This window comes from Podarcis melisellensis (assembly GCF_964234715.1).
Source record: "Podarcis melisellensis genome assembly, chromosome: Z".
Classification (NCBI taxonomy): Eukaryota; Metazoa; Chordata; class Lepidosauria; order Squamata; family Lacertidae; genus Podarcis; species Podarcis melisellensis.
In genome coordinates, this window is record NC_138547.1 from 1,188,568 (window position 1) to 1,210,984 (window position 22,417).

The 22,417-nt window shown below is 45.7% G+C and overlaps 1 protein-coding gene and 2 long non-coding RNA genes across 4 annotated transcripts in view; 2 read left to right on the forward strand and 1 right to left on the reverse strand.

Annotated features, from left to right (window-relative positions):
- The window catches only part of NEK6 (NIMA related kinase 6), a 96,118-nt gene extending 90,399 nt beyond the window's left edge, over positions 1-5,719 (reverse strand). Inside the window, exon 1 of one of the 2 annotated variants that reach the window (XM_081896603.1) lies at positions 5,449-5,719. Coding sequence is in view for 1 of the 2 variants with exons in the window: in XM_081896602.1 (XP_081752728.1) it covers positions 3,271-3,283 (13 nt within the window). In the remaining variant the exon portion in view is untranslated. Of the gene's footprint in view, positions 1-3,270; positions 3,299-5,448 lie in introns of those variants that run through there. The other variant, XM_081896602.1, reaches the window with a different exon arrangement.
- Positions 5,720-6,325: 606 nt separating this feature from the next.
- Positions 6,326-12,866, forward strand: LOC309361574. Its single transcript, XR_014164521.1, has 3 exons — positions 6,326-6,398; positions 6,530-6,580; positions 12,316-12,866. It is a non-coding gene; the product is annotated as an uncharacterized lncRNA (long non-coding RNA).
- On the forward strand, positions 9,422-11,387 carry LOC309361360. The gene is made up of 2 exons (XR_014164447.1): positions 9,422-10,902; positions 11,276-11,387. It is a non-coding gene; the product is annotated as an uncharacterized lncRNA (long non-coding RNA).
- Positions 12,867-22,417: the final 9,551 nt, after the last annotated feature.

The window sequence follows — 22,417 nt, forward strand, 5'->3', positions numbered from 1 at the left end:
CTAAGGAATTCACTGTATGGATTCACAACAGTTTTGTCTTCTGGATAATAAAGTTTCAGGGCAGATCTGTGCCAACTAGCCTCCTTAAAACTTGAGGAAATAAACATGACCAGCAGTTTAAGGCTGTTCAGGCCTTTTAATGCTGCTGCTGCTGTTGCTGTTGTTGTTGTTGTTGTTGTTGTTGCAACACAAACACTCACAACACTAAAAAAAAATAAACCTAACAAGAGAATACAAATACAAGTATGAATATAGATACAAATACTAAACAAACATATAACAATATTTCACTTCTTGTTTTCTCCTAATTGACTTCCTTTGTCCTCAATGCAGGTCTACTTTCATATTTAATAAACTGTTTCCTTCTCATTCCGTTTTTCCTACTTTTCTTTCTATTTTAGACTTTTATACCTTAATTTGTTTTGCAAAAGTTAATCAAAACAAATCCATGTATTAATTTGAGGGCACCGCTTTTTATGATACAGTAATCTCCATATTTTCCCCATTCCTTTTGAAATTTTTGTTTAGACTGACCCCTAACTGCATCTGTCATTCTAGCCAGCTCTAGGTTATCAAATAATTTTTCTTGTCATTCATTTTTGTTGGACTGACTAGTTTTTCCAGTTTTTGGCAATTAGGATTCTCGCCACCAATATTGAATACAGGAATATTTTTGGGTTTTCCCTAGCAATATCTGAATCTAATATTCCCAATAGAAAAGCTTCTGGTTGTTTTTTTTTTTACAAAAGTTTGTTTAAGTATTTTCTTCAACTGTTCATATACCAAATCCCAGAAGCTCTTGATTTTATCACAGGTCCACCACATATGTAGGAGCGTCTCCGATGCTTGATTGCACCTCCAACACAATTTAGATTTTGTTTATACATTTTAAATATTTTGCTTGGTGTTAAATACCATCTATAAAACATCTTTAACAAATTTATTAAAATAATTCAACATTAATACATACATAGTACGAATATATAAACATACATTTCATACAATCTTTAAAAATATTCATACATACCCACACTCAATCCCACCCAGCCTCACAAGCTGTAAATCCCCAATTCTCTTTCCATAATCTCCCCCATGATGATAACTGAATAGGTTTTCTATGTCCATTGCCCCTTTAATCATTACCTCTTTTACTTGTTCATCCTTCACCTCCCACTCCAGATGGGCGGGGTACAAATAATAAATTATTAGTAGTAGTAAAGTTTCATACATTTTAGAGATTACCTTTGTCTTATTTTGTAATAATTCTTTGTCCAATATTGAAATTTCTCTTGCAAAACCTTTTTTGTCATCTGTTCTGAACACTTCGTTTAATTGGTAGTACTGAATCCACCCTGTTAGGTGATGTTTTACTTCCTCATATTTTTCCAATTTCAATTTGTTATCTTTTTCTTCTAGCAGATCCTTTTATGTGCCCAATTTGATTCTGTATTTTTTCTTTTCACTGCTATCACCACCAAAAGCCAAAACCACCAGAGCATTTTAGGTTCTAATAATTCTTTGTACTTTTCACAGACTCTATATATCAACTTTCTTACAATATGGTTAAGAAATCCTCTGTGGACTTTCACTTTTCATGACCTAAGTAGGCATGCCTCACATCACGGTTGTCAAACCCTTCTAAATCCAATAAATCTGCATTTTGCAGTATCATCCATTCTTTTAACCAATTTTGACAGACTGAATCATAATACAAATTTAAATCAGGTGGTGCCAATCCACCTATTTTTCTTATCTATTAATAATTTATGTTTAATTCTTCGCTTTTTGTACTTCCAAATGAATCTTGATATATCTCTTTGCCATGATTTAAAGCATCTTACCCCTCCAATTATTGGTATCATTTGAAATAAAAACATCCTTTTGGAAAGCACATTCATTTTCACTACTGATATCCTACCACAGAATGATAATTTTAACCTGTTCCAAATCTCCAGATCTCTTTTAATTTCTTTCCATATTTTTATATAATTATCCTCAAATAAATTGCTATTTTTATTCGTCAGCCAGATTCCCAAGTATTTAGTCTTATTTAGTCCTGAGCTCTTCTGTAATTCTTCTTTTTCTTGTATTCTTTGCTAGCATGTTGGTCTAATTTTTATTTAACTTAAATCCTGCCACTTTTCCAAATTCGAGGGTCTTTTCTATTATTTTGTACGCTTTCCTCTGGATTTTCAGTGGTTAATATCAGGTCATCCGCAAATGCCTTTATCGTGTGCGATATCTTCCCCACCTTTTATGTCTCGATCTTTCCTTATTGAAATCACTAGGAGTTCTTGTACCATAATGAACAATAAAGGTGAGAGGGGGCAGCCTTGCCTGGTCCCCTTACTTATCTTAAATTCTTCTGTTATCTCATTATTTAATATCAATTTGGCTCTCTGATTTCTGTATTTCGCCTCGATACCCCTGCTGAAATTTTCTCCGAGTCCTGTGGCTTCTATAGTTTTTTTCATAAATCTCCAAGAGATGTTATCAAAGGCCTTCTCGGCATCTACCAGCATCAATATATCTTCTTTTTTTTTGTTCTTACTTCCAAATATTCCAATATATCTATTATATTTCTCATATTATTGCACATGTGTCTGCCTAGTAGAAAGCCCACTTGATTCTTATATATAATTTCATTCAGTACTCTTTTTAATCTGTTTACTAGGATATCAGCAAATATTTTGTAATCTTTATTTAAGTAATCGTTATTTAAGTTAATTTATATTTAATAGTGATAAAGGTAAAGGTAAAGGACCCCTGACAGTTAAATAAGTTGCAGACAACTCTGGGGTTGTGGCGCTCATCTCGCTTTACAGACTGAGGGAGCCGGCGTTTGTCTGCAGAGTTTTTCCGGGTCATGTGGACAGCATGACTAAGCCTCTTTGGGCGAAACCAGAGCAGCACACAGAAACACCATTTACCTTCCTGCCGGAGCAGTACCTATTTATCTACTTGCACATGCTTTTGAACTGCTAGGTTGGCAGGAGCTGGGACCCAGAAACAGGAGCTCACCCCGTTGCGGGGATTCGAACCGCCGACCTTCTGATCAGCAAGCCCAAGAGGCTCAGTTTTTGATTGATATTGGGTGCATTCCTTGTTGGGGATCAGAGTGATAAATGCTTCTTCCCAAGACTTTAGTATTCTTCCTTCTTTTAAAATTCCATTCATAACTGTTTTCATTGGTTCAGACAGTATCTCTTCTAGATTCTTATAATATGCTTTTAAGACAGTTTAAGGCCTTTTGAAGATGCTTCTGCCTACCTGGACAGTTCATCACTCTGCCCACTAGTACAAGGAGAACCAATGCCAGGAAGAATGAGGGCTAATCAGGTGCAGAGTTCCTTGCAGTCACATCATCTTTCTGTGTGTGGGCTGCAGCAGCCACACACAGCCCAGGATCCCCCTCATCTGCTTTGTGAGTAGGCAGGGAGATCCGGGGAGATATCATGCACCTTGGGTTCTTGTTAGTGTGCAAAGCGACAAAACACACACACACAAGTCTAGGCTATTCCCAAAGAGAATAGAACATGAAAGTGAGAGAAGAGGCTGAATTCCCTGCAAAAAGAAACTATATGAGAACAACTGTTCTATGTTATGCCTTTGGGCAGAGGAGGCAGCACCAGCACCAATTCTAACATTAAAATTTGCAATCTGATACTAAACCACACAAAGAACCCTATTTTTAGCAAAAATTTCAACCATGCACACAGTTCCAGAAAAAATTCTTACTGAATACATGAGTAAACTCAGATTATACCAAAACTGTATGAGGAGGGAATGTTTGTTTCAGGAACTTCTTACTTTAGCTATGTTGACCAAAGAATGAAAGACAACAGTGGGACTTTCCATTTGATAAGCTCTTTCAAATTTATGGCCTCCTTAACCTGGGTTTCCATTCAGATAAACACCCTGATGTAGTCAGTGTTAGAAATTAGCCAGGCGCCAGATCTCAAGTTTGCATTGCTGTGAAATACTTTTTAATAAAAACATTTTTCCTATTAACAGTCTTAAATCATGAACACTTACACAACTAGATATTTATTTATAACCCACTCTTCATTGTTCACACAGCCCCATATGTTCACATATTTGAATGTATGTGACTATGTTGTACAGAATCAGATGGTTGATTTTGTGTTGTCTACTCTGAAATGAAACAGCAATCCCAAGTTTTTTTCTGCACTCCTACCTAAGACCCTTTGAATTTAAGTTGCCAGGGAATGAACTGGGGACCTTCTGTATACACAGCCTGTGCTCTTCCCCTCAAGGCCACATGAGACTCTTTGAGGAGGAAGCGAAGGGATACTCTGTGCTCTTAATCTCAGGGTTGTGAATTTGAGCCCCACGGTGAGCAAAAGATTCCTGAATTTGTAGGGGGTTGGACTAGATGCTCCCTGTGGTCCCTTCCAACTCTACAATTCTATGGCTCTATGGAAACAATTTTCTATCCATAGCAAGAGCAACTCCCCAAAATGAATGTGGATGATGGGTATGTGTGCACTGACAAACAAATTTCTGCCTTACAGACATAAATCAAGGCTTGGAAAAGACACTGGGCAGGATTCTTGGACACGATCCCCAAAGCCTGCCTCTAATTTATCCTTTGATAGCAGGAATGAAGAGAAACCTGTCAGATAATGAGATGACAGCAGAACTGTACTGGAGAGGCCCACACAGAGTCTGCATTAGAAAACACACCACAAACTGTTGGTATGTTTTTAAAAATCAAGTAAAACAGACACATTAAAAAGTAATGGCACCAGGTCACCTCTCACCAGAAGGGCATTCAGCTGCATGCCAGCAAGTTCGCCTACATCACAGAAGTGACCATGGCAATCCCCTGGGGCCAGAGGCACCTCCTCAAGGATGGCACAAGCGACCCCCCCCCCCCGACGGACGATCCCCAGGGCGCCCTGTGCCCACTCGTGCCCCTAGCCCACAACACCTGGAGAGGATCCCTACGGCCACCCACCACGAGAAGAGCAGCAGTCGTGGGAGGAAGTTCAGCTGGGAAGGGCAGGGGGCGGGGTAGGCGGGGGGGGGCGCCGCCCGAGGTGAAAATGAGAGCTGGTCCCGCGAATCCAACAGGTCGGCCGGCCGTCGTGGTGAAGGGAGACCTTCTAAGAGGCCAGCACACCTGATGCATTTAAAAAGGGAGCCAGTCCTAAAAACAGAAATGAGAATGCCGGGGGGCGGGCAAGGAGTTAGAAGGTGCTGCTTTTAATGCTGCGGGGTTGGGATGAGGGGGCGAAAGCGACCCCCTTCCAGAAATGCCACGGCAGGGGAGGGGTGACCTGTGGGGGTCGCGGGCGGGGGAGGGGCGTGTCCCGGGTCCGAGGGGAGCCGGAGGGGGGGTCTGCTCGGCGCTCTCTGCCCCCCCCGCCCGCCCGCCCAGGTGAAGAGGCCTCTCGGCAGGTCGCCGCCCCCGCCATCGCTTACCTGCTGGCGGCTGCTTCCGCCAGGGAGGCGCCTTCCCTGCCGGAGGGGCTCCGCGCCGCCACAGCAGCCCCCTCCCCTGCCCGCTCTCGCCCGGGTGGGGGGGCGGGGGGAGCCGCAGAGCCTCGCGCTCTCGCCCCTCAGGCGCTCGAGTCAAGGCAGTCAGTCAGAGGCGCCCGGACGCAACTTCGACCCACTCGCCACCCGACCGACCGACCGACCGCCGCGCGCGCGCACACACACGCACACGCGCGCCCCCGCCTGCCCGCCTCTTCTCTCTCTCTCTCTCTCAGCGCTGCGTCCGTCCCCAAGCTGCCACGCAGGCCTCCCTCCGTCCCTCGTCGGGAGCGAGCGCGTACGCGTCACCGCCGGCTTCCCGCCCGCCACTCCAGAGGGGCGAGGGGGGCGTGGCTTCGCCGCGGGGCTCCTGCCCCCCCACTCGAGAGGCGGGGTGCGCGCGCAGGCGGGGCAGCGGCCGTTGGCGGGGGAGGGGCGGCGCTTCCTTGTCCCTCGCGCGAGCGTGGAAGCGACCCTCGCGCGTGGCCTCTCTTTCTCTCACTTTCTCTCTTTTTCCCCGCTGACGTGCAACAGTGAGGCGTCCCTGGGAAAGATATATTCCCCGCAACTAAAGGTTATTGTGTGGTAAAAAAATAAAATAAAAGATGTTAGAAGTTGAGTCCAGTGAGTTGTCAAAAGTTCCAGACCCGTTTCCATGCCGGTGTGTCGGGCCACCTGGGAGGCGAGGGGGAGCAGATCCAGGCTCCCAGGAGCGCGTCGCCCTCCTCCCCAGGAGGCTCACCTGGTGCGACATTTCCCTCTCTCCTTCCCGCCCTTGGAGAACTGTCTTCCGCCCTTCCTCCTCCTTCTTCCTCAGAGCCATGCCTCCCTGAGAGCAAGGGGGCCAGGACTGCAGAAGACCTCGCCCACCAGCCTCTTCTCCACACGACCCACAGGTGATCCGTGCTATCCCTGCAGTATTCTGCAACAGGAATACCGCTTTAAGATATATTTTTTTCCTACTTAGAATTCAAAAATAGTAGCAGTAATGATTACCAATACTAAATAATTTTAATTTTATTTGCAGGAAACATACTTTATTTGAAGCATAAGATACTGGCAGCATTCACACAACGTGGTAAGCAATGGTTGGTGGTTTACTGTGAAGGGACAGACCCTGCCTGCGCCCGAGAGCAACATACCACAATGCTTAGTTTAGTAACCCAAGAACAAGTCGGTCCCTGATTCTGATGCAAGACTAAGCCAAGGATCATGGTTGGTTTCTCCAATCCACTACTGGGAAGGAGCAAAGGGAGAGCAATCACAGTGGTTTCACAGAAACTATTACCTGGTGGGTTACTGTGACATATGAACACACAGCCATATTCAAGGGATCACACTAGCCAAAAACACTTTCTTTTCACTAGTTGCCAAAAAACATTTCTTCTTCTGAATTAATGCCAGTTTACCTTTATCCAGCCAAGGTTCCCTAACAAATTATGTTTCTGAAACCTGGGTAAGTGCGCTTCCCTTTAGGAGCTGCAATATGATTTTGTGGATGAAACCAATGTCAGCACTGTTACCCAGTGAACTGATGTATCCATATCCATTCTGAATCCTTCAGATTTGCCCCAATTAAGTTTATAGTCCAAAATACGTTCCAAGGAGGTGCTTGCAGCACCTTGGGTACTAATTCCAAATAGGATGGGAAACACTTCATCAGCACAAAGCTGAATTATCAATTCTTAAAGTTTTTAATGTGTGATGTCTTAGTGTATTTTTGGTCTTCGTGGAAGCCGCCCAGAGTGGCTGGGGAAACCCAGCCAGATGGGCGGGGTACAAATAATAAATTATTATTATTATTATTAGTCACTGATTATAATACCTTCATATCTTGCCACATGCAAGAGATTATAGAAAAAGACCTAGGAATAACAGAGACAAGAGGGAGCTGTGCCTCACCCCCCTTTGCAAAGATGCTGGAGTTAAACGAAGTCATTCTTTTAGAAGTGAGGTCCTTTATGAATTAGTTTTACCTGTATTTAAAAATGCAGCCAGTGTGGGAGTTCTGTGGCTTCACTTACCCAGGAGTCAACTGAAGGGTAGAGAAGGAAATAAAAGCACAGATGGTGACAATTACCTTATGAACAGTGGCCATTTACCAAAAATGTTAGTTGATAACACAGACCTCTACATTTTGCTTTGTTTTGGCTTCACTGTTTACATCTCCCCTCCGCAACTCAGGATAACAATACATCTTATGAAATGGATTGCATACTCTGGGAAAAAGTAAGAGAGGCCATGATGGTCCTTTCTTTAAAGTGAGTTATGGCAAAGTCATCCATTTTACACAAAAACGTTTAACACTATGTAGAAAAACATACTCTGCTTTGATTCCAGGAAGAGTTAAGGCTTGTACGTGCATAAATTTGTACCTGTTCTAACAACCGGCAGAGGGGAAAACACATTCCTCAAAAAGATTTGCAGTCAACATATTGGAGCAACGTGCTAATCCATGAAATGTGTAGATTGGGAGAACTAAGAGCAATGAACATATGGACCTCTCAGTAGAGCTTAAACATTTTCAATGTTCCTAACAATAGCAAGATTTTTACGTTTGATAATCTTAAGAGATTTACTCTTTTTTGGCAGGCACCGAAGCTGAAAGTGCTATGCCAGTCTTTCCATTCTTACCCAATTGCTGCTGCGTGTTTGGGTGCTGATTGACTAACTGAGCCCTTAACAAAACAGAGGGTGAGCATATACTGCTAGGAAATAGCAAAACCTTGCTTCCTCAAAACCAACATGCAAAATTTGTTTTGGGGACATTTCTGCGTCAGCTGTATCCTATGAAGGACTGCAAGTTCTCAATTTCTCCCCCCCCCCTTTTATTTTTTTGCAGCTCCATCTTTCCATGCACATAGAGCAAACTCACAGCTGGCTTCCCCAGAATGTCTGCCACATGCAGGCTCTGTTCTCATATTTCTGTAAGATCTGAGTCCCAAAGGAAGCATTAATGCTAGAGGAATGCATGCTGGCATGTGACTCCTGTGAAAGGAAGTTGGGGAAAGAAAACTCAAATAAGCTCCTCAGGTCCACTGTGGGAACCACCCTCTGCCTAAAGATTTGTGGGTCAACCTTTTAAATATTTTTCAATAGATAACACTGTTACAAGGAGGAGGGGGAGGCGTGAGCTTCAGAATTGCAGTCAAACTGGTATCCAGGAGGAAATAGCAGCCTAGACTGGTCATGTGGTGCAGGAAAGAAATCTGGACCAGCTGCCTGCAGACCTCATCAGGGGAGCATGTAACTGATGGCAAACCGAAAAGAGAAAAATATCCCCAGCACAGGGTCTGAAATCAAAGGTTGCCATGCAGGAGTAGGAAAATGGGGAAGTGTATGGGGGGGGGAATGATGACAGTGGCGTGGTGTGGGTGGCCAGCGCCCCGTGCTGCGCAAAGGGGATGGGGTTGGAGGGAGGTAAACAGACAGAGTATGCATGCACATTCAACTGCCTAATGGCAGTCGCCTCACCCAGGAGATCATAGCTGCAGAGATAAGAAAATAAGAGTCATTCCGTTGTCTGGAGATGTCACTTCCTGGTTCTCATGAAGAAACCATTTTCAACGGAACCCAGCAAAGGAAACATGTAGCTGTATTGAGACAGCACTGGGCGTTGAAGTTTTGTGCCCCTAACAATTTTTGGCAACCGTGCCCCTCCCCCAACACTACCCCACTAAATGATGGGGGTATCTGGAGTTCAGTTGTTCATAAGAAGATTTTAGGTTGCATACACACCATACATTTACATCAGGGGTCAGCAAACCTTTTCAGCAGGGGGCTGGTCCACTGTCCCTCAGGCCTTTTGGGGGGGCAGACTATATTTTTTGGGGGGGGAATGATGCACGAGCCCCAGTGGCTGCTTACCTGTCTTGCGAGTGGCGGGGGCTTGCAGTGGCGGCAGCAGCGGAGGGACGATGAGCGGCACATGAAAGGACTCCGGAGAGGGGCTGCTTAAAATGGCAGTCGCTTGAGCGCTGCTGCTGCTGCTGGCACTAACAAAGCCCAGCCCCCTTCCTCCTCTAGGCAGGGCAGGGAGAAGCCAGGAGGAGGGAGGGAGGAGGAGCCGCTGCCGTGGGAGGAAGAGGGAAAGAACGTGCACATGCTGGCGATCCACACGGCGATTCCCAGACAATCTGCGGGCCAGATCCAGAAGGCAATTGGACCTGATCCGGTCCATTTGCCGATCCATTATTTACAGCATTCAACACCCTCCCAATAATCCTAGGAACAGAGCTACAATTCTTTTCACAGAGCTACAATTCTCAGCACCCTTAACAAACCTGTTTCCCTTGGGGGAAGTCATGTGCTTTAAATGCTATGGTGTGCATACAGCCCTAGACAAAAAAATTCACAAGGACGCAGACTTGCAGGGAGAACACTGGTTCTAGAGCAAGCAGGAGTCATTGTTTCTCCATCACACCACCCTCTTGATTTTGTAATGCCTGGTGTTGCGGCCAGTGCCTGGCATCTCCTGTTTCTCAGGAAACACTATTTGCCCCAATCATATGCTCCTATTTGAAGTCTTCACTGGCATTTCTTACACAGGAGGCTGGATAACAAGTTTATTCCACATGTGCATACTGTTTACTGTATCATCTCATGGCTTATTTTGCCTCTTGCCATCAGGTTTGCTTACATCAGGGTGGCTAACCCGGGGCCATTCAGACGTTGTTGGGTTCAACTCCCATGAGCCCCAAGAGGCATGGACATTGGTCAGGGATGGTGGCAGTTCTGTTCCAAGAATATCTGGAAGGCCACAGGTTAGCCAACTTGGCTCAAGCACTGCAAGGTGGTGTGTTTCTTTACGCCCTTCTCTTCTCAAAACTTAGTATGCAGGGTGATTCCCAATGGTCTTCCATCCAGGGTCTGGCCAGTCCCAGACCTGCTTAGCTTCACAAACAGAATTGTATCAAATGCCTTCAGACTAGTCACTTTTCAAGAGCCCCTTAAAGCAGGCCAGTCGTTCCGCAGACAGAAATAAGCTGGATAATCATCGCAGCTTATTTAGAGCCCACAAAGAGAGGAGAGTTAAAACAGGTAGAGAAGACTCCAGTCTTCTTTAAGAATTAAAATTGTGGCAGGTGAACATTTAAAGTGCTATTGTACCACAGTCACAGCTTTCCCGAAATCATCTTGGGAACTGCAGTTTGTTGAGGGTGCTCTGTTCCCTGCACAGAGCTACAATTCCATACCCTCCAAGTATCCCAGTTTTCCAGGGACAGTCCCAGAATTACAGAAGCCATCCTGGTTTCTGATTTGATCCTGGAATGTCCTGCTTTCCCTCTATCAGATGTCCTTATTTTCATCAGAGAAATGTTGGGATGCAATTCCCAAAGTTCCATGGGAGGAGGGATTGATTGTTGAACTACTCTGAGAATAGGAGTTACCTAACAATAGGTGGCGCAGGTGGCGCTGTGGGTTAAAGCCTCAGCGCCTAGGACTTGCCGATCGAAAGGTCGGCGGTTCGAATCCCTGCGGCGGGGTGCGCTCCCGCTGCTCGGTCCCAGCGCCTGCCAACCTAGCAGTTCGAGAGCACCTCCGGGTGCAAGTAGATAAATAGGGACCGCTTACCAGCGGGAAGGTAAACGGTGTTTCCGTGTGCGGCTCTGGCTCGCCAGATGCAGCTTTGTCACGCTGGCCACGTGACCCGGAAGTGTCTCCGGACAGCACTGGCCCCTGGCCTCTTAAGTGAGATGGGCGCACAACCCCAGAGTCTGTCAAGACTGGCCCGTACGGGCAGGGGTACCTTTACCTTTACCTTTAACAATAGGGCTGCCATACGTCCAGATTTTCCCAGACATTACCCAGATTTCAAATGTGGAATTGATGTTTGGGGGAATTTCCAAAAGGCGGCACGTTTTTGTCTTTCAAAAGTTCGACAACTTTCGGGTTTTCCTAAAAAAAACTCAACAACTTTCAGGGTGTTCTGGTTTTTTACTTTTTGAAATATAGCAATCCTACCGAACAACTCTTAGCACCCTTACCAAACTACATTCCCCAGGACTCTTTGGGGGAAGCCATGATTTTTTAAAAGTGGTATGATACTGCTTAGGGACGCAGGTGGCACTGTGGGTTAAACCACAGAGCCTAGGACTTGCCAATCAGAAGGTCGGTGGTTCGAATACCCACGATGGGGTGAGCTCCCGTTGCTCTGTCTCAGCTCCTGCCAACCTAGCAGTTCCATAGCACGTCAAAGTGTAAGTAGATAAATAGGTACTGCTCCGGCAGGAAGGTAATTGGCATTTCCGTGCGCTGCTCTGGTTCCCCAGAAGCGACTGAGTCCTGCTGGCCACATGACCCGGAAGCTGTACGCCGGCTCCCTCGGCCAGTAAAGCAAGATGAGCGCCGCAACCCCAGAGTCGGCCATGACTGGACCTAATGGTCAGGGGTCCCTTTACCTTTATGATACTGCTTTAAATGCAAACTGCAGATGGGGCCTCCTACCTCTTTCAGGCATTCAGGTGCTTAGGAGTTTCTTCTCCTTGATTTGCTCACTGGCTCCCTTTCAAAGACCTTGTCCTTCATGCACCAAGGTTTAATCCCCCATTTCTCTTTCTTCCAATCCAGTTTCATTGCAGCCTCACATTCTCTCTACAGCTGGAACTCTTCCCCCACATTCTACAATGCTGAACTTTTCATTTCTGTTATTTTTGTGAGTTTTGGCAGCTGCAGATGTTCTTTTGTTTTATTCTGTCCCCTTTTCCCCACTTAAATTGAAGCCAGGTACACCAATTGCGACTTTTAACAGCACCACCCTCCCCTTATTCCCCCCCCCCCCACATTCTTCCTCCCATTCTGAGTGTTTTTCAGGCAAGTTTCTTTGGAATGTGCAGATTGGCTCCAGCTCCACATATGCTGCTGACTGCTGTTGTTTGGAGCGAATTGGCGGCTGCTTCCAGCATTCACAGCCAGATGTTACAAATGTGACCCAGCCAGAAGCTGCAATGTGCCCACACTCACTCTTGCTCCAAGCTGCAAAGCTTTGTGTGGGACTGCTCTCGCTTCCTCTGGAAATCTGAAGTCTGCTTTGCTCACTAGTTTTCCCTCCTTTCTTTTTTAACTGGTAGTACAAGCTCTTTCACAACATCTGAAGTGCTCTCTGAAGAAAAGCAGGGCCTTCCTTCGTGACTGAGATTTTGCACTCCCAAAAACTCCTGGATGCAATGCCCAGAAAGCATCATTTTCAGTTCTTGGAATACTTGCTGCAGCTCAGGCAGGTTAACAGGTTTTCTCAGCTAAGTGTTGAGAATGGGAGTGGGAAGGTGGAATTGCAAGGTCAAAGTAAGAGCCTAAATCACCCACATTTGGGTTTTAAAGAACTGGCAAATGCCCCTATATTTGGCTTGGCCTTTAACTAGACTAATGAGAACAAAAAAAATTCCTTCCAGTAGCACCTTAAAGACCAACTAAGTTAGTTCTTGGTATGAGCTTTCGTGTGCATGCACACTTCTTCAGATACACAGATACACAGATGTACTGTATCTAAAGAAGTGTGCATGCACACGAAAGCTCATACCAAGAACTAACTTAGTTGGTCTTTAAGGTGCTACTGGAAGGAATTTTGTTTTGTTTTGACTATGGCAGACCAACACGGCTACCTATCTGTAACTAGACTAATGAGCTGAGGCTGTGCCTGAGATTTCTGGGAATGCATCCATGGTTAAGAGTGGACTTTACCCATGCTCCTTGCTGGCTCCTAGGAAACGCCTTGTGCTGTTGATGCACAGCTATGTCTTCCCATTCCATCTCAACTGGGAGTGGCTTTCAAGGTGTTGGGCCAGTGAGTGTCTAGAAGCAGTGATGGGCTGGATGGAGGACAATAAACTAATTTCTGGACCAGAAATTAGATGCACAGCCTTTTCTCGTAGCTTCAATAACTAGAGCAGGGTCAATACAGGAAAGCCTCATTTTTTCATTTACTATTCTTTCTTTATTGAAAAGAGGAAAATGGCAAATTTGAAAGGCACATTTCTTCATATTAGGCAGGCAGCGAACTGTGCAGCCTTACCTGGTGGTTCAGCTAGCCCAGAGAGCCAGATGGGGTTGTGCCAGAAATGTACAGTGTTCCAAGCCATAATTAAAACAAATTTAAATACTTATTTGTTCTAGGGAGCTGTGGAGAGTGCACATAGACCCCTGCAGCAGAGAAGGGGTTAAGTGGAAAATATTGAAGGTGCAAAGGCCACCCTGCCCCCTGTCACTGGTGGTCCTTGTCAGTGGAGCTAGAGATGCTGGGAGCATCATTAGAGCTGCTATTTAAATTGCACGTTCATAGGGCAGGGCAATGGGTGAAGTCAAGGAACACCATTGTTTGCAGTTCATTAGCAACAGAGAAACAGGCGAGGGGGGAGAGAGGGTGAAGGGGCATCAGAGCAGCTCCATCCTGCCTGGCATGTGTGGACTGAGTAGCATAATGTTGAAGAAACGAGGACTGATTATGTAGTAGCCACAGCACTAAATAAAAGTCGCTTAAATTGGCATTTGTTGGAGGACGGCTCGGAATATAGCAAGAAAGTTCCCAATGAGAGCAAGGCCACGTTCACAAAAGCTCTTTCCCACCCAAAATTGGCATGAAGGGCATTTCATTTTTTATGGGAGATATTCAGAACTGGACGGTGATGTGTTTTGTTTTTGCAAAAGTGAGTATTCTCAGGAAGCCATAATCTCTGCATGAAATTCAAGTTGTCTGTGACTGTGTGTGCGTAATTCTGGCTGTCTAAATAGTGGGAAGACAAGACCTGGCACCGTCCAATTCTAGAGGGATGGCTATGGTAGCAATCTTTTTTGATGAAAACGACAGACAGTCCTGCTGTTGCACCTTGGGAACTGCACCATGGACCAGAAAAGCCCATTTTTCTTGGTTGCGTCTTACTTTTGACTTTTTGCATTAGGAGCGCTGGTTGGATTTTTGGGGGCTTGGCTTGGACTGTTGATACTTTGCAGACAGGACTCTGTGAGGCGAGGCAGGGCATCTGTGCCAGAGGGCAAATTTTGAGGTGCAATTAAACGACAAGAGACTTTCAATTATTGACTTAATAGATGATCTATCTCCCAACAGAGAACCTTGGGAAGATCAGCTGCAAGGGGATTACTAGGTATGGGCCCATGACACAAATTAGCATGATATTTTTATTTATTTTTTGCAAATTTTGCATAAATGTTTCCAAATAAGCATGAATTTGCTCATTGTTGCAACTGCACGTGCTGAATCCACTTTTTGGAGGGAGAAAACAAACTCGGCCTATCAAGACTTCCTCTGAGCTATAGAGTGCCAAAAAGTTTTTCTGAGTGCAGTATTTTGTTTGGGCTTCCTCCACCTGGAATATGTTAGCAAGAACTAATGTTCATATGAAAACTAAAATAAGGACTGCTGGGTAGATTAAATTGTTGGGTGTATGTGGTTTAATTATCACTGCTGCTGTGCACCAGGGTGAGTTGTAAGCAGAGGTGAGATATACTCGGAGTCGACTGTGTGGATTTCATGCTCTTTATTCAGCTCATAGTAGTGAGGAATGAAAGTTCCCCCAAAATATCTGCTTTAAATGCATTGTTTACACAATGGGCCGCACGTGATTGGCTAATTCTGGGATTCTCCTGTAGGCCAATCAGGTTGCGGATTCACTTCCACCTGGAGCTGGATTGGGTGGCTCCTGCAGACCAATCGTACTGCCGCATTGTTCTAGGACCAATCAGACTGCTGCATTCTGAATCCTATTGTTCTGCATTTTGGATCCTATTCAACTCAGTACATAACAAGAGGCCCAACGTGGGTTGCCAACTCCAGGGACCATGTGGAGGGGTGGGTGGGAGGGAGGGAAGGAAGGAAGGGGACGGAGTGCGCATGCACATTCAACTGCCTAACGGCATCTGTGTCACCCAAGAGATTGCCGCTGCAGAGATAAGAAGAGTCTGTTGTCTAGAGAGGTCACTGCCTGGTTTACCATGGAGAAGCCATTTTCAACAGAGCCCAGCAACAGAAGCATGCAGCTGTATTGAGGCAGAACCAGGTGTTGAATTTTTGCGCCCCGTCACAATTTTGCTCCTGGGGCAGCTGCCCCAATAGCACCCCCCACTCTATGCCACATCTATTGCCTGTAAGCAAAGACAAAATAAGTGTATGGAAGGTAAGGTTGCCATATTTCTAACAGTAAGAATCCGAACAGAAAAGTTGTTGAGCTTTTGAGGTATTTTTATGCAAAAACGGCACTGCCGACATAGGCTGCCATTCATCCGAATTTCCTGGACTTTTTTGCTGATTTCTGTCTGGACACTGTTGCCGACTGCAGTATTTCGGATATGTCCTGGAAATTCCAGATGTATGGCAACCCTAATGGAAGAGACATCTGGATTTTGGCACAAAAAAATCCAGGGCTTTGACCCCCTGGGTCAACCCATGATAAAATCCCTGGGTGCACCTATGAAATAGATTGTTGGACACCGGCTCTTATGATGCCTACAGGTGGCAGTAGGGCCAGGTCTACCCTTAGGCATAATGAAGCATCTGTTTCAGGCACCAGGGGCTGAGAGGCAGCCATAGTGCCACTGAGTTAGCCTGCTCTGCACTTCCTAAGCTACCCAGCTGCCTCAGTATTACAGTGGAGCATTGCCAGATTTATGTATTAGCTAAACAAGCTATAGCTTAGGGCCCCACTCTCTTGGGGGCCCCCAAAAAATTCAAAGGGGAAAAAACTGGGTGTGCCTTTCCAAAATATAAGATAAAAAACAAATAAAACCTACATACAGCAACAGTGTTTTGTGTTGTGCAGGCTCCTATGATGTAAGTAATGAGCCCCACCTGCTAGCCTGCTCCCTAAAATATCACTAGTTTGCTCATTTCTATATATAGGGTGCCTGCATTCTGCACATGCAAATGGCTTGAGATACCTATTAGATCCAAAAATTACCATATAGCATATAGTCAACACAAAACCAGCAACCATTTGTTGTTGACAAAGGACAGCTGGACATATAAAGGGCCCCATTACCTTCAGGAGCTTAAAGGTAAAGGTACCCCTGCCCGTACGGGCCAGTCGTGTCCGACTCTAGGGTTGCGTGCTTATCTCGCTCTAGAGGCCGTGAGCTGGCACCGTCCGAAGACACTTCCGGGTCACGTGGCCAGCGTGACGAAGCTACAGCTGGCGAGCCAGCACCAGCGCAGCACACGGAAACGCCGTTTACCTTCTCGCTATAAAGTGGTACTGTACCTATTTATATACTTGCACTTAAGAGTGCTTTCGAACTGCTAGGTGGGCAGGAGTTGGGACCGAACGACGGGAGCTCACCCCACCGCGGGGATTCGAACCGCTGACCATACGATCAGCAAGTCCTAGGGCCTCCTCAAACCTAAAGCTGGTCCTGCAGTGGAGGGTGTTGTCCCATCAATGGTGTCAAAATAAAATTCAACTGCCAGTCCACCCAGACTGTATGTAGAATGATGTGTGAGGGTTTCCTTCGCTTCAGGCAGCAAAATGTCTTGAGCTAACCATGAGTGGTAAGGATCAACGCACTGTCCTGTCGCACCTAACTAGGTGCTTCAGCAAACAGTGCTGATGAGCACCCCAAGGAGAAGCTATGGGGCAAAGGCAAATCCCTTGTTGCTCCTGTTGAGCTGAATGTGTCCCCTCCTGCCCCCTGGACTGCCTGCCAAGCTCTAGCTTTCTACATTCTGGATACACTTAATTACGTAGGTTTTTTGACCAGCTGTTTTTCATGCATCATTGAGAATTTGTGATGGAAATATGAGCAATCCATGTTAAACACCCTGGGCTAATTAAGCAAAGAGTGCAGGGAAGGGGGTCTACGGGAAGCAGGATCCATACAACCGTATATGCAAGTTAGCATACGAAAAATTGATGTAGATTTGTGTCCTTTTTTTGGCAATACATAAGAGGCCACCGGCACATTGTACACGGGGAGCAGTCCTTGGCTATATGCACTACAGTATGGATCATCCACTTGATTTCTGCAATTTTGTTTTAGACTGTTTTAATGCTGCTTTTGTTTTAATGTTGTGTTTTAATTGTTGGATCCTGTCCTGGGGCCTTAGGGTGAAGAGGATGATGATGATGATGATAATGATAATGATGATAACAACAACAACAATAGATTCTTTACACTCACACACAGAACCATAGAACTGTATAATTTGAAGGGACCCCAAAAGTCATCTAGTCCATCCCCTGCAATTCAGGAATCACAGCTAAAGAACCCCTGACAGTTGACCATCCAAACTCTGTTTAAAAATCTCCAGTGAATCTTAAAAATCTCCAGTGAAGAAGAATTCACCACCTTCTGAGGGAGTACGCTCAACTGTTGAACAACTCTTACTGTCAGAGAGTTCTTCTTACTGTTTAGCCAGAATCTCCTTTCATGTCATTTGAATCAAATGCTTTGAGCCCTACCCTCTGGAGCAGGAGAAAACAAGCTTGCTCTATCCTCCAAGTGACAGCTCTTTAGCTATTTGAAGATGGCTATCTTATCTCCTCTCAATCTCCTCTTTTCCAGACTAAACATCCACAACTCCACCAACCATCCTCATAAGCCTTGGTTTCCAGACCCCTGATCATCTTGCTTGCCCCTCCTCTGTACACCTTCTAGATTATCAGTATCCTTCTTAAATTGTGGTGCCCAGAACTGGACACAAGACTCCAGGTGTAGTCTCACCAAGGCAGAATAGAATGGTGCTATTATTTCCTTGATCTGGACACTAGCCTTCTGTTGATGCAGCCTAGAATAGCATTAGGTTTTTTTTGCTGCTGCATCACACTGTTGATTCATGTTAAGCTTGCGGTCCACCAAGACCCCTAGATCCTTTTCACATGTACTGCTAGTAAGCCAGGTGTCCCCCATCCTATATTTGTGCATCTGGTTCTTCCTGCCTAAGTGCAGAACCCCACACCTGTCCCTATTGAAATCATTTTGTTAGCTTGGGCCCAGTTCTCCAATCTGTTAATGTCATTTTGAATTCTGCTTCAAAGTTTGGTGTCATCTGCAGATTCGATGAGCATCTCCTCAATTCCCTCATCTGTTGTTTATAAAGACATTGAACAACAATGGACCCAGGACAGAACCCACTTGTCATTTTTTTTTCCAGGATGAGGAAGAGCCATCAAATAGCACTCTATGGGTTCAGTCAGTCAACCAGCTACAAATCCACCTAACAGTTACCTCATTCAACCCACATTTTACTAGCTTCCTTACAATAATATCATTGGGGATTTTGTCAAAAGCCTTACTGAAGTTAAGATACAATATTTCCACAGCATTCTCCTGATCCACCAAGCTAGTAACTCCATCAAAAAAGAAATTAGATTCGTCTGGCATGACTTATTTTTGAGAAACTCATGCTGGGTCTTAGAAATCACAGCATCCTTTTCTAAGTGCTCACAGTTTGACCGCTGAATTATCTGTTCTAGGACCTTTCCTGGTATCAATGTCAAGCTCACTGGTCAGTGGTTACATGGGTCTGCTTTCCCTCTCTTTGAAGATGGGGACAGTCTGTAGGGACCTCACCTGTTCTCCAAGAATTCTCAAAGATCATAGACAGAGGCTCTGAGATCACATCTGCAAGCTCCTTTGGTACCCTTGGGTGCAGCTCATCAGGCCCTGGAGATCTGAATTCATTTGAAGTAGCCAGGTGTTCCCTTACCATCTTTTTTCCTATCTTGGACTGCAGCTCCCTCCATACATCATTGATTCAGTTATCACCAGGTTGGGCACCACTTTCCTTGTGGGTGAAGACAGAGGCAAAGTAGGTGCTGAGTAGTTCCGCCTTCTCTCTGTCGCCCAATAGCCTTTCCCCGTCTTCTCCATGCAGAGGACCCTTCACTTGCTTGTTCTTCCTCTTGCTTCGGGCATAGCCCCCAACCCCTTTTTTATTATTTTTATCCTCTCTTGCAAGCCTGAGCTCATTCTGAGCTTTAGCCAGCCTGACTTTGCCCCTGCAACTATTGGCTACTCGTCCATACTCCTCCTTAGTGATTTCTCCCTCTTGCCATTTCTTGACTCTTAGCTCATCTGTAAGCTCCTTATGCAGCCACAGTGGTTTCCTTAGATGCCCCTCACTTTTCTTTCTTGTGGAATTGTCTGCAATTGGGGGTCTTCAATATTTCTCCTTTTGGAAACTCCCATCCATCTTAGACTCCCTTCTCTTTGAGTATTTCTGACCGTGGGATCTCACTCAGGAGCTGCTTAAGCTTGTTAAAATTGGCCTTCTTAAAGTCCAGAGTTCATGTCTGGCTACCCTCAGCTTCCCCTTGCCTCTCTGTCATGAAACCCAAGAGGACATGATCATTTCCTCCCAAGTTTCTGAGCACTTCCACTTCATCAATCATCTCCTCCCTGTTGGTGAGGACCAGGTCCAAGATAGACGATCTCCTTCTTGCTTCTTCCATCTTCTGGGAAATGAGACAGTCAGCGAGGCAGTGGAGGAATTTGTTGGACCTTACATTCTTGGCAGAGTTTGAATTCCAACAGATATTGGAGAAGTTGAATTCTTCCTTTTTGAATGTTTGGTAATCAGCTCTAGGAAGGCATCATCTAAGTCTTCAGTCTGGCTTGGCGTCTATAGCAGACACCCAAAGGAAGGTCACTGTTGTTTAGCTCACCTACAGTTTTTACTCATATATTCTCATTCAGCTTTCCATGCTCCAGGTCATGGATTTATTCACAAGTGTACACATCGTTTACATACAATGCTACTGCTTCTCCCTTCCTGCTTGGTCTGTTCCTTTTGAACAGGTTATTCACCTCAATTCCTATTTTCCAGTCATGAGTCCCATTCCATCATGTTTCAGTAATGCCTGCCAGATCACATTTGCCATTCTGTAATTCATCTTACTTGTTTCCCATACTCTGTGCATTTGTGTAGAGACAATTGAAACCATGAGTCCTTCCCTCCAGCTGCTCCCTTCTTGTACTTTCTTGCCCTTTAGTAGGTTTCTAGAGCACCACCTCTGTTTCATTTGCATCAAGGAAGCTATTATCCCCAGTACCAGGTGTTCTTCTGTCGCCTGTAATGTTGTCCCCCTCCCTCTCAGGATTTAGTTTCAAGCTCTCCTGATCAGTTTGTGAGACTGTTAGCAAACACATTCTTGCCAACCAGTATGAAGTGCAGTCCATCTCTCAGTAGAAGTCCTTCTTCAAGGAAGCGGAGACTGTGATCCAAGATGCCAAACACTTCCTGACGACACCACCTGCACACCCAGTGATTTACTTGAAGTGTTTTCCTCTCTCTTTCTGGGCTGCGACCTTCAACTGGAAGGAGTGATGAGAAGACCACCTGTGCCCCAAGGCTCTTCAGCTCCCTGCCCAGAGTCTCGCAGTCCCATGCTATATGTTGAAGGCTGTGTGTGGCAGTATTATTTGTACCCACATGAATCAGAATGACTCTGTCCTCATCGCAAGTGCGTTAATTTTTGCACAAATTGAGCAGTGACCTATGTTTACGAAGAGGGTTCCTGGTGGAGCTGCATTGCGGACTCGGCTGTTTTTGCTGAATCAGCGGCAGCAAAATGAACAGGTAATTACGCCCTGCCATGTGTGTCTAATTCTGACACAGGCAGCAGCTGAGCAGCAGGCTGTGTGACGCTACCAGTGGACGATGGGGAAGGAGCAAGGAATAAATTGGTCCCCATGGCCAGAGGGAGGGGAAGGGGACTTTGTCAGATCCCTCTGTCTTCCTATGGCACCGAGAATCTGCCTTTGCTGCGGTGGCATTATTTAATACCGCTAAGATGTCAACAGGAAATCCTTTCAAGCGTAGTTTGATACATCATGACAGAAAATCATTCAAGGCAGGGGACAAGATACCCAGCCGCGATGGAGGGTCTGGGGTGGGGGCATTTCCTTCAAATCACCATGTAAAAATCATGATGCAGCAGCAAAACAGAAACCCCCTTCCCAGAGGAAATAGAAGGTCTTTAAGGCGTGCAATTCCCCCCTCCAGTTGGTACAGCACGAGACCCTTAATCTTAGGATTGTGGGTTTGATCCCCACATTGGGCAAAAGATTCCAGCATTGCAGGGGGCTGCACTAGATGACCTCTGTGGTCCCTTCTAATGCTGCAATTCTATGAGTCTATGCTCCCAATCCAACAAGCCCCTCCATATCATGAACCGAGACACAACTCTTCAGAAGTTGGATCTGGGCTCTTCTACCAGCAAAAAACCAGGAATTAAAATCCTTTGGGAGATGGTGGGCTCCTTCATTGGAGGTTTTTCAGTGGAGGTTCAGTGCCCAACTGTCAGGGATTCTTTAGCTGTGGTTCCTGCATTGCAGTTGGACTAGATGGCCCTCGGGGTCCCTTCAAACTCCATGATTCTAAAACACAATTAAAACCAGCAATTAAATTTCAGTTTGCCCTGACAGCAACCTGGTGGGAAGCATCACCCTCACCTTAGTTTTCAAAGGCCTGTCTGAAGAGGAAGGTCTTAGTCTGTGGGCAGAAGGATAACACAGAGCGAACCGATCTACCCTACATGGTCTCCTTTTAGCCCATATCTGTACCCAGTGCTTTTTTAAAAGAAAAAAAAAAGGTGCTGGGACTCACCATGAAGTTGTCACGGTAAGTGCCACACTTTTAACATTGGGGGGAGCAGTGCTGGTACTGCATACACTCGAGTACCCCCAGAAGAAAGCACTGCCTGTACCTTTCGGCACCAGTGTTCTTGGGAACTGTTGACTCCAGTTCCTCCTCTGACAGCTCTAAAGGTTAACCCCCAGCGGCCCCCTCAAGGGGGTCATTGGCCTGTGGGGTGCAGGATTAATCCTCCGGGGACTCCATGTCTGGCACCAGGTCAGGGTTAGGCTGAGGAGCAACGTGGATCCAGCTGCCACTGGCAGACTCAGCACAACACCACGGCAAGGAGATCTTGCTTAAGGTTACCAGACTTTTTTCAAAGAATCCAGGGAC